The sequence below is a fragment of the Alligator mississippiensis genome, chromosome 1, assembly GCF_030867095.1.
Source record: "Alligator mississippiensis isolate rAllMis1 chromosome 1, rAllMis1, whole genome shotgun sequence".
NCBI classification, from domain to species: domain Eukaryota; kingdom Metazoa; phylum Chordata; order Crocodylia; family Alligatoridae; genus Alligator; species Alligator mississippiensis.
The window spans coordinates 416,338,915-416,350,228 of NC_081824.1; the positions used below are offsets into that span (position 1 = coordinate 416,338,915).

The window sequence follows — 11,314 nt, forward strand, 5'->3', positions numbered from 1 at the left end:
CCCATTGCCTTCATTGGTAATAAAATGACTGGTTTCTACATGTCTTCTGTTTTCAGGTGGTGTCACTGCTCTCTGTTGGGACCCAGTGCAACGAATTCTATTCTCGGGCAGCTCGGATCATTCCATCATTATGTGGGATATAGGAGGAAGGAAAGGAACAGCCATCGAACTACAAGGACACAAGTATGTCTGTGTTTGTGAGGGAGAAAAAGGCAGCCATCATATTTGTGGAAATGAAGCCAAGGGGTATACTCTTACCTCTGTGTTTTGAGATGCATGTGTTGTTCATGGCATCTTGTGCATCACTAGTGTTAACTACACTGAATGATGTAGTTTTCCCCTTGATCAATTCTGTTTTCTGGTCTTGATAGCAGGCTCCTTATTCTTGCCCTCTAGGGGCAAGACTAGGATTACCAGGCAATTGCCATACTCCTCCAGATATAAGATGCTTTTACGTTTAAAATGCACTTAACTTTCTGATTCTCAAGTATAAGAAATTTTAAATATACATTTACAAGGACAGAACCTCAGTGATGCACATAGGCAATTTTTACTGCTTTAACTTTAGATGTATGCCATTTTTAGAAGAAATGTCTGTCTATATCTGTAATGTATTTTATTCAAAGGCATACTGTTTGTCCTGTGGTTCCTATGAAGAAGTTAAAAGTGGGTTCTGCTGTTATAGCTGTTATAAAGGGGAATAAATGAAAAGGGGATAGTCAGAGTCAGTAGGACTAGACTGGGGTGGGGTATGAAGTGGGAACATGACAACTTTGACTTTGTCTGAAAGACTTTTAAGATTACCTCCATATGCACATGTTCTTCAGAATTTGAGAACCTGTAGCTGTGTTCACTGCCTGAGTGACTCACTCTTCAAAGGCAGTTTCTTTGGTTGGGATGCCTGGATTTTGGGGTTCTGCTCTGCTGCATGCCACATCTGCCAAGACCCCCTGAACACTGAAACTTTCAGATCTTTACAAAGCTTACAAATGTAGACCTGCATTGGCTTATAGCTGTAGCATTGGATCACCTTTTTGCAAGTCTGTGTTCATCTGTGGTATGACTGGTCTGTAAGATGCACTGAAACAGAACCATTGTGGGCTGTGGTGGCATTTCCATCATGTGCTGCCATTGGGGTTAGCAAGTTCTCAGTATACTAGTGTGATATAGTACGAGATAGAAGATTGCCTTCTAACAGCATTGCTGAATGGAGGAGCCATCATATGCAGATTTAATCTCTGCATATGATTATGCATCATATGCAGACATTAAAACCCTTCTCAACAGATGTGTGCGCCAGAGCCAGAAAGTATGAAGGGAAGATCTTTAATCCCAGTGTGTCAGACCATCACCCCTCTCTCTGACCCACTTCTTCAGTGGCAGCTCAAACCACAAGTACTGTATTTATCCAAATCCAAGATGACTTTGAATTTAAAACTACTGCTCCCTACCTCCCACCTCCCCCCCCCCAATTAGATTTTATAGATGTAAAATTATAAGTGTTTTTTCATGTGTAGAATCTAATTGTTTGAAGGGGCATCTTCAATTCATCCCCTCCAGGTCTGTAGTGCAGGGGGAGGCAGCCTGACCCGCCAACACCTTGTGTCCCTCCAGTGACTGCCTCCCCACCCCAGCTGCCACTTTACCTTACATAGCAGCTTTGGCCTGGGGCATGGAGCACATGATGGCCCTGGCCAGATGGTGGCAACCCCCAGTACATGGAGCTGGTCTGACGTGATTTTTACATGACGCGCACAGATGTTTTGGGCTGCTCCGACTACTGTTGCTGTCCCTGCCTACCACATGCCTCAGATTGAACCCGGACAGGCAGCAGCAATAGTGGCAGCAGCTCTGGGCCTGGGCCAGAGCTAAAGCAGTTGCCTGCCTTAGGGCATTACCCAAATCCAAATGAGACTATTTCTTCCTCCTTCCACCACCAATGGCAAATGGCACTTGCACCTCAGGGAAAGGGCTGGAGCTGTGCTGCCACACCAAGGATTAGGCCCCTCGCAGCTCCTGTGCTGTTCACCCCAGCACGCCAGTATCTTACGAGTCAAGGTAGTGGGTGTTTTTGGCACTGTGCCCAAAAACGTTGCAGACTCTGCAATATGCTATATGGTATAGACCTTCCAACTAACTTGAATAGTACAGCTGCTAAATTTTGTACGTTTTCTTCTGCAGATCATGCACATTGGCCAGCTGGTTGCTTTACCTTGGGTCATATCTTAAAATCCTTCTACTAGTTGTAAAGGGTTTGTTGTTAACGGTCTTGTTTCTTTTGCAGTGATAAAGTTCAGTCTCTCTCCTATGTTCATCATACGCGACAGCTCATCTCTTGTGGTGCAGATGGTGGAATTGTTGTCTGGAATATGGATGTTGAGAGACAAGAGGTAGATAAGCAGTTCTTGTTGATAATCACTAAAGCAGAGTAACGGGTAGAAGGGGCTTTCTCAAGTAATGTAATCTAGAACGTGAAGCTCTTGAGAAGGAAACTCGTGTTCTTAGGTATGCAGCCACCGTGCACACAATGATATACTGTGTTTTGTGCTATGTGGCCCAAGACAGCTTGTATGGCAGAGAGTTTGTTCTACGTATAGCTAACTGGTTTATGCCCTTAGGATTACTTTTGAGAAGAACACTTATTAAGTGTTCTGCTTTCATTTTGCAGCGACTAAATAAGAAATACTATAATTTTACAAGTAAAAATAATGGATGGCATTTAAAAACCAAAAATAGAGAGAAACTACCAGTTCTGGATAATCAGCTGACATTTTGCCAGTTTTTTCCTATTCTGTTAAAAATCATTAAATTATAGCCTTAGTTTACACCTGTGTAACCTACCTACCTTTAATAGCTTTGCACAGATGTAACTAATTGGAACTTCTTTTGAGGCACAAGAAAGATTATAGTCTCGTTACATGCTTTGTAACTGCATCAGCTTTGCATCTCTGGTAAGAAGAAAAAGGAGTCAGTGTTACCTTATCCTGCACCCGCTTTAGAATAGCTATAACAACACTATAGACAAAGATGTACAGGATTTGCATTAACTGAGCTGATCCAGCTAAATTGACCTACCTTTACTCTGAAATGTGTTAAACCCAGACTCAAATCAATCTTTGCAAAGCCTCAGTTTGTACTTTGCTGCACCTGTGGACTTCAGCCACATCAGATTGCAGACTCTACTGATGCTTTAGTGCTTAAGGCCTTGTCTACATTCGCTCATGGCCCTAAATTACCTACAGGACGTTGTTTTTTGAGAAAAGTGAGGTTATATTTAGTCACTCTATGTAGTGTGGAATTATGCCTGAAAGGGACACCGCTGGCATAAAAAACACTCTTCTTGCTTACTCTTATTACAAGTGACACCTCATTACTATAACTGAATGAGTTCAGAGAAGTAGAGATGGTAGGGAAATTAGGTTTTATTTTCTGTTTTGCTCTATATGTTTGCGAGCACTGGGACAAATTGGTTTCACCGTTTCCCAGCAAGATTCTTCCCCTGTTTGTGAACAATGTGAAAAATGGGATTGTAAAACCACGGCAATTGGCAGGGGCAGCAAACTTTTTACCACTTTTTTTTTTTCCCAAAAAAATTCATCAGTATTCAAGCTGACAATCCCTTTAATTGCTGATGTAATTGTCAGTGATGTCATCAGCTTCAAAACTAACGCACAAGTTGAGCTGCTTCCTCCCTCCTGACAGATGTTTCCTTTATTGATGCAATTTTTACACCCAGAAATAATGTTGTTTTATTATCTGGCGAAGGAGACTTCAAAGGTGCAAATTGAAGCACTTTGTTACAAAACAAAATGCTTTTATTACTTGATGTTGGTTGAAAATAGGATAAGAAATGCAATTAGTTCCATCAATGTTTAGCAGCAGGTGTAAATACAGTCTTTTTAAATACAAGAATGAGCCAGGCTAGCCATAATCAGCCACTCAGTAGGGAGCATATTAAGCTAAACTAATTCTGAAACATAAACCCTTAGGATTTAATGTACAATATTTTGCTCTGTGCTCTTGGCACACTTTTCTTGAATGTTTCTGGTTTAGCATTTGTATCTTTTACTGATTAGATATTTCTACTTAATGTATGCTTTAGTGTTTGCTTTGATGTTACCACTCCTATTGGGTCTCTCAAATTGCAATAAAGAGCGAGACTAAGTCATTATTTAAATATATTTTTTTTTACTCCTTTATCTCCAACTAAGCCTATAGGAAAGGGATACTTGAAAGATGATAGAAGCTCATTCTTCATTGGACTGTAGAGCAGTTGCTGTTACAAGCAGTGTACCTTTTTCAAATGCAGTGTTCAAGGGCTTAGAGATGATAGCTTAGTTCACTCATATAAATCTACAGACTTCAAATTAATTAAAAAGTATGTAAGAAATGGTCAGTAGCAGGGTCTGCCCTCTAAAGCACCTGCCTCTAGCATACACTGACAAAGCAAGCTGTGATCAACAGTTTGCTTAACTCATTCCTGGGTGGAAGGCTGGAGCCAGTGCCTCAGGCTGTCATCAATTCTACTTTGCTGGCTTTTTCTGTATTTGTATTCTAGCCTGATCTTATTTAATCACAAATTGGGTATTTTATGCCTTTCACTGGTCAAATCTGGCTTGCAGAGCTTTTTCATTCAGCCCACCAGGTTTCCCACAGTTATGAAAATTTGGTGGTGGGGGAGCGGTGGCAGCATTAAATCCTGCTACCCTTGTTCCAAATGTTCCAGACCTGTGGAGGGCAGGAGCCAGTCAAGCCAGATCAGAGCAGCTCAGGGCTAGATCAAGGTGGTGTGGGGCTGAAGGATTGATAGTGCAATCCATTATGTCTATACTTAACTGAAATGTTCCTAAAACAGTTCTCTTCTACTAGGTCTAAATGAGTTTAATATGTACTGATGTGAAAGGGCACTTGAATTGTTGTCACTGTCTTGAAGAGTGAGGGTAGAGAAGAGAACCAGTGAGGTAACATCTGCTTGAGAGTGTGCACCAGCAGAGGACATGTCAGCAAAACACTGGTGTGGACAGAAGTGAGGCTCCAAAGTTGCTTCCTGCTTAAAAAAAAAAGTAAATTAATGCTCCCTACGCCCAGGGCTGTTGTGGGGAGCAGACAGTATTTTGGATATGCCTTTAGAGCTTCTTGCCCACTTCTCTTATAGCATGAAGAGCAAAGCCATGTTGTACCAGAAAATGGAAATTCTTTACTGCAAACATCAAGGTTTTGTTGCATAAATGTTAGGCACAGGACAAGAAACTGATTATCTTGGGGATTCTTCTGCTGGTTTGGCAGCAGTAAGATCAGAAATGCCAGTTATAATTTTTTTAAAAGTGGGCAAAACTTTCCAACACTGCCACTTAAAGAGGCATCCCAATTTTGGAAATTTGGAGTACTTTTAACTTGCTGTGGCCAGCAGGTGGTGCTCAGCACTGCTCAGACAGGACTTTCATTTTTTAGATGTGTAATTTTAAACATCCCAGTTTGGGGGGGGGGGGAGTTGGCCCTTTATTTTCACAGTTGAATCATTTTGATGCATCTGGTACAGGATCTTAATCCTGCAGAAGCTTTCAGAGTACAGAGCTCAGCACAACATCAATCTCTGAGAAGGCTTCAAATAACTTTTTGTTTCTAGTCAAATTAATCTAAATATAATTACTACAATGGAATCCTCACCCCTTGTTCTATTGTTAGATGCCTGCGTGAAGTTTTTCCGTCTAAAAGCACTGTTTTGTGTTACAGACACCCGAGTGGTTAGACAGTGATTCTTGTCAAAAGTGTGACCAGCCTTTTTTCTGGAACTTCAAACAGATGTGGGACAGTAAGAAAATAGGCCTTAGACAGGTTTGTACTACATTCTTTGTATTGATGCATCCACTCACATAAAACTTCTTGAAACACTTGCAATACTTTTCATATAAGAATTTTTTTCTCTTCTCCACTATATGCATAGTAATTAAAGGCTTTTGGCAGGGGGGGCAGGCAACTGTGAGCAACAGCAGTTGCACTGTGTAGTGGTTCCAGGGCCATGGCCAGCAACAGGTATGAGGAGGGCACGAGGTTGATAAGTGGGGAGAGATGCTAAGGGGGCAAGAGGTGGGGGCAAGGGGCACCTGCCCACCACTATTGTTTTCCCCACTGCATGCCCCTACCTTCCACTGCTTTCCCCACTGCAGCAGTGGAGGGGACAAATTTAAGATTGCCCTCTAATAATTAGATTCTATGCATGGAAAATTAAAACACATTTTATAATTTTCCATGTGTATAATCTGATTATTGGGAGGTCATCTTGGATTCGGATAAATATAGTAATATACAGCTGTAGTCTGGTATATATGCTGTTATTGTGCTTATCAACCTGGTATCTGGACTCCTAATGGTAGCCAGTGATAGCGTTGCACTCTTGTAAAGCTAACTGTGGGAGAAACTTTCCCACATAATTCTAGTACAGAGACCCAGAGTAGGTTCACTGTGAGTGATGTTCAGGGATCCTGGTTGTCTGTTCAAAAATTGCAAATTCTCTGATAAAACTCAAATTCTCTGATTTTTAAAAACCCCCAAATCCACATTTTAACATATTAAAATGAAACACCATTATCTATAGGTATCAGTTGAACACAATGTTTTATTGATATATTTGCAATTTGGAAGCCTATCAGTGCCTCAATCACTATAATAAATTCTAAATACCTATAAGTGTTGGCATTTCATTTTGGGTTTTTATCATGGGAAATCAGAGCTGCCCCTGACTCTGTCACTTACCAGGACATGGGACCAGCTGTAGCGGTCTCCCCACTCTTCCCCCTGTCCCCCTTCTTTTTTGTGGCACTGAGCAGCCCTGATTTGCTGATGCTCTGCCCATGCCATTGCCCCTCACTCCCAACCCACTGCCTCCTGGGCTGTGCTGGTGCCCTTCACTCTCCACCCACAGGCTCCCGCCCCGCCCCAGCCCTGCCAGAGGCAGCTCCCACCTGCCAGGGCTACAGGGCCAGGGACCCAGGTCCACAGCCACCTGCCCCAGCAGCAGCACCCAAACCCTGGCTGCCACCCATGGGAAGTAGTGGCTGCCATGGTGGAGCGGAGCCCAGCTCCCCCCTCTCCAATGGGCGGCAGCAGCCAGAGTGGAGCCCATAGGGTGAGTCAGGTGTGGGCTGCCCATTGCAGACTCAGGGATCCACGCCTTGCTGCCCTTTCCCTGGGGCCTCTGCTGCCCAGCATGTGGGACCCAGTGCAGCAGGGCAGAGTGGGACTAGGTGAGGAATCTCATTGCCACTGCTGGGAGCTCTGCACTACCATGGCAATGCACCCCCCCACCCACCTGGCAGCAATGAGGGGTACAACTCCAAGCTGCCACCCCTGCTGCTGCAGGACAGGCAGGGAGCGCTTCACCATAGCATTCCAGGGCTTGCAACTGTGGCACTGAACTTCCCCACCCCACTCTGTCTTGAGGCATGGGAACCCCCCCACTGGGCAGTGGAGGTCCTGGGGGGAGGACAGCAGGGCGGGGAGCCTGAGCTTGCAGGGGGAAAATCACACCTGCCCCCACCCTGCGTATAAATCTGAGGGACACATTCCCCCTATACCCTCCCCAGGAGCACAGCAGCAGGGAGCCAGCCCCCTGCCACCCAGATGAACCACCCACAGCCCTGTCCCACTCCCCACTTGGGCCCTGTGGCCGCACCTTCCAATCCCAGGCCCCAAGCCGCACGTACCACCCAGCTGGGCAACAGCCCCAGCCTTGTCCAACTCCTTCCTTCCCTCACTAGGAGAGCCTCAATCCCCACCCCCGCTGCCGGACTTACCTGTGGGAGCTTTTCTCCAGGCTGCCTGGCAGCCATGTGCATGTGTATGTGCACAGATACACATGGCATCCCCTGCTGATTGCCCTTCTCCCACTCCCCCTAGCCCCTTCCAGGCTGGAACTCTGCCAGCCTGCAAGAGGAAACCCACCATTCCCAGTGCTTTTCTCCTTTAAAGGAGAAAGTCCAGGTTTTTTTTTCCTTAAAATGAGAAAATCCAGGTTTTACTAGATCTTTTCCATGGCGAACTGAAACCCTGGATCCCCGGTGATGTTTCTTGTGTTCCCCTTGCTGGACGTGCAGTAGTGGTGATATTCCTTTGAGACTTAGTGACTAAAGAAGTAAAGTTTCCTGATGGCCAGGTACCATACTCTTGTATGTTACGGATGGGCTGGTCTAGTATGCAGAGGGTAATTGATAAAACAGATAGAGAACAAGTCCCACACAGGCAACATTCAACCTGTTTAACATGACTTTGGGTGTGTTAAGTCCTTACACACTAATAGGAATGCTGTCCCCATGTGACAATATTGCACTAAGGAGACTGAAAAAGGCTTCCAAAAATCTCTACTGCAACTGGTAATATAAACTTACTAGTAAGTAAAGTAGCTTTAATCTAAATTCACCATTCAGTAGCACCTCCTCTTAGGGGTCTGCTGCACGTTTGAATTTACAGCTGAATAGAAACCAGCTATGGAGTTTTTATACCTTTTCAAGCACTACCTTTATAGCTGGTTGGCTCTTTTTGTAACTGGATGGTCACTTTTATCCTGTGATAATTACTTTGCACTTGTGGCTGGTCTTACTTGCACATGGCTGGTCTAAATTTATTGTACAATGCATATAATGTGTAGCTGGGGCTTTAGTGAATTGCCCAAAGTCACCCAGAAGGTCTCCCTTAGGCCATATTGCCTCTATTTGGCCTTTGGTTCCTGATTTGCATCATGAATTTAACTGGGGGTTGTGTGTTAAAGATAACAAAATGCAAAATTTGGAACCAGGATTTTCTTCCTCCTACCAAACGCTCTTCTCCAGCCTTTTTCCCTCCTCTCCTGAAAGAGATGAGTGAGGATTCTACTGTTTTTCAGGGGCTGTAGCCCCAGGTGGCTTTTGCTGAAACAAATGACTGAACTAAATTACTGCTGTGTGTGTTGGTTCTGAGGAATCCTTTTTTGGTTTGTTTTTTCCAGCATCACTGCCGGAAGTGTGGGAAAGCAGTGTGTGGAAAATGCAGCTCCAAGCGCTCCTCCATACCATTGATGGGATTTGAGTTTGAAGTGCGGGTCTGCGATAGCTGTCATGCCTCTATCACAGATGAGGAGTAAGTTTGAATAGGCCAGTTTGCCTCCAAAGGGTTTGAGATGCAGAGCTCTGCCTATGTATTGTCTGAGGCAGTAGGTGCACAGGGACTGTTGCAGAATGCCACAAAATGCCTCTTCCTTCAAGAAGCCGGGTCTTCTTCCTTCATAGGTTCATACTGAAGAGAACACCTAATAGTTCTCCTGTATAGGGCTATAGATGTGGTAGACCTGAACAGCTATGCCTGTTGTGGGTGCCTGTCACCAGAAAGATGGGTAAAATGGAGTTCAGGGAAGGTCAAAATGGTTTGGGCCAGGATAATTCACTTAATAAAGAGATAGTAAGAGGTAAATAGGAATGCTTAGGTGACATTCAAAGGCTGGGAGCATGTAGGTTCCCTCACATCTGAAACTATTCTTGTATAAGATGGAGAATGAACTGTGTTGCCCGAGTAGAATTAATTCTTATCTGTTCGTCACTGAAGCTGAAAACTTGGTTTTTACTACATGTCTACAGTTATCATACATGGTCAAAGAAGTATGACAAAAAATTATTACAATGTCAAAGTAAAAACCTCCAACAGTGGATTTTAGAGCTCTGGTTTCTTACCCTACCCTCCACCTTTTTTGAAAGCTTTGTCCTGGACTTTGCAATACTAAAGATTCTCCTATGGAAATAGATTGCCTTGCCATAGGCTGGTTCAGAAATATGGAAACACTTAAGTCACCTTTTGAGGTGCTAGGAGTTCAACCCATGCTGTTCCAGAAATTCTGGCATTAACCTTTCAAAGGCAGGGGCAAGAGAGGAAGGGTTTCTGTCATAGCTCTGTATTACTTCACCAAGACCACTTCCTTTCCTTTCAGTGGCATCATTTGGCTAAAGCCAGTTCTCCATTTAACATTTTGCTAGCATTTCTGTGTCCAGTGAGGAGCAGGCTTATACCCTTCAAAGAGAGCAAAGCCAACTCCTCTCTCTTGATAACAAGAGCCATTGAAAAATCAATATCTTATGTTACCATTCAAATAATCATTTTCTTCAGCCCTGCAGTCATGGCCTCGCTAACTCTTTCTGATGCTTTATCTTCCTGTAGACGGGCACCCACAGCCACTTTCCATAATAGTAAGCACAACATTGTCCATGTACACTTTGATGCAACCAAGGGATGGCTATTGACTTCTGGGACAGACAAGGTTATTAAGGTAAGAGTAAGCAAATAGCTTTAGTTCATTCCCCCTTCTACCCATTTTCCCATCCCCCCACGCTGCTCTCTTATTTCCCAAACAGTTTAAGTTTCTTCCCCCCGCCTATAACAGGAGCTACTCCTGGTCCATGCAGTCTCTAGGCTTTCATGATACCTGCTCACTTCCACAGCAGCTCAGGTTCTTTCGGCATACTAGGAGTCGCCAATGCTTTTCTGCTGGTGGTTGGTCCACATCTAGGCAAGCAGGGCCACCACACAGTGGAATAATTCAGTTGATCCAAAATGGTCCTTGAGCCTATTTGTATGTCACCTAGGACACTGGCTGATGTTCCATTAAAGGTGCAATGGGATCTGATCCACCCTGTTGTTGATTCAGGGTGAGGCTGAGTTGATCCTAGGTTCTTCCTCCACTGGCAAGTAGCAACCCTGGTGCTTCTGTGGATGGGAGTGCCAGTAAGCTGATGGACGCACCCAGCTCCGGAAGCAGTCTAGAGCCTTGAAGGACTCTGGTGGCTCCCATGGCTGGGAGCACCAGTCGGCAGATTGGCGCTGCTATCCCCAGGAGCATGCTGGACACGTGTTCAATTTAAGGCACAATGGGAAATAGCCACAAAGTTATTACACATTTTGTGTAATAATTTTGTGGCTTATTCCCTGTTTTCTCGTGCCATAATTGCATGAACATGTGGCCAGGTTGCTACTTAACATGTAAATATCTGATTAATTGCATCTCAGTTGTAATGTCTGCTAGGGGACCCAAGTGACTGAGCAACAATACTGATGCAACATATCCCCTGCCCACAGAGACTGACTCTGACCTTGTGTCTCTGCTAGTCTAGCAGGGGATGAGTAGACTGTATTTCAGGTGAAAACCACTATTTCAGGTTCTGTGGCTGGGTATTGAGGTAATGAATTCTACACCTAAGTCTGTTAACAACTTTGTGCCTTTTCCATGCAAGTAAGCACACTGTGATTTCAGGTGTGCTAATAAGGGAATCAGTAGGAAGAAAATGTGATCTGCTAA

At 44.2% G+C, this 11,314-nt stretch overlaps 1 protein-coding gene across 1 annotated transcript in view; it reads left to right on the forward strand.

Annotated features, from left to right (window-relative positions):
* The window catches only part of WDFY2 (WD repeat and FYVE domain containing 2), a 114,455-nt gene that overhangs the window by 100,766 nt on the left and 2,375 nt on the right, over positions 1–11,314 (forward strand). The window contains exons 7-11 of the mRNA XM_006259868.4: positions 57–183; positions 2,285–2,390; positions 5,734–5,835; positions 8,981–9,111; positions 10,180–10,288. Coding sequence (XP_006259930.1) covers positions 57–183; positions 2,285–2,390; positions 5,734–5,835; positions 8,981–9,111; positions 10,180–10,288 — 575 coding nt within the window. The remainder of the gene's footprint in view (positions 1–56; positions 184–2,284; positions 2,391–5,733; positions 5,836–8,980; positions 9,112–10,179; positions 10,289–11,314) is intronic.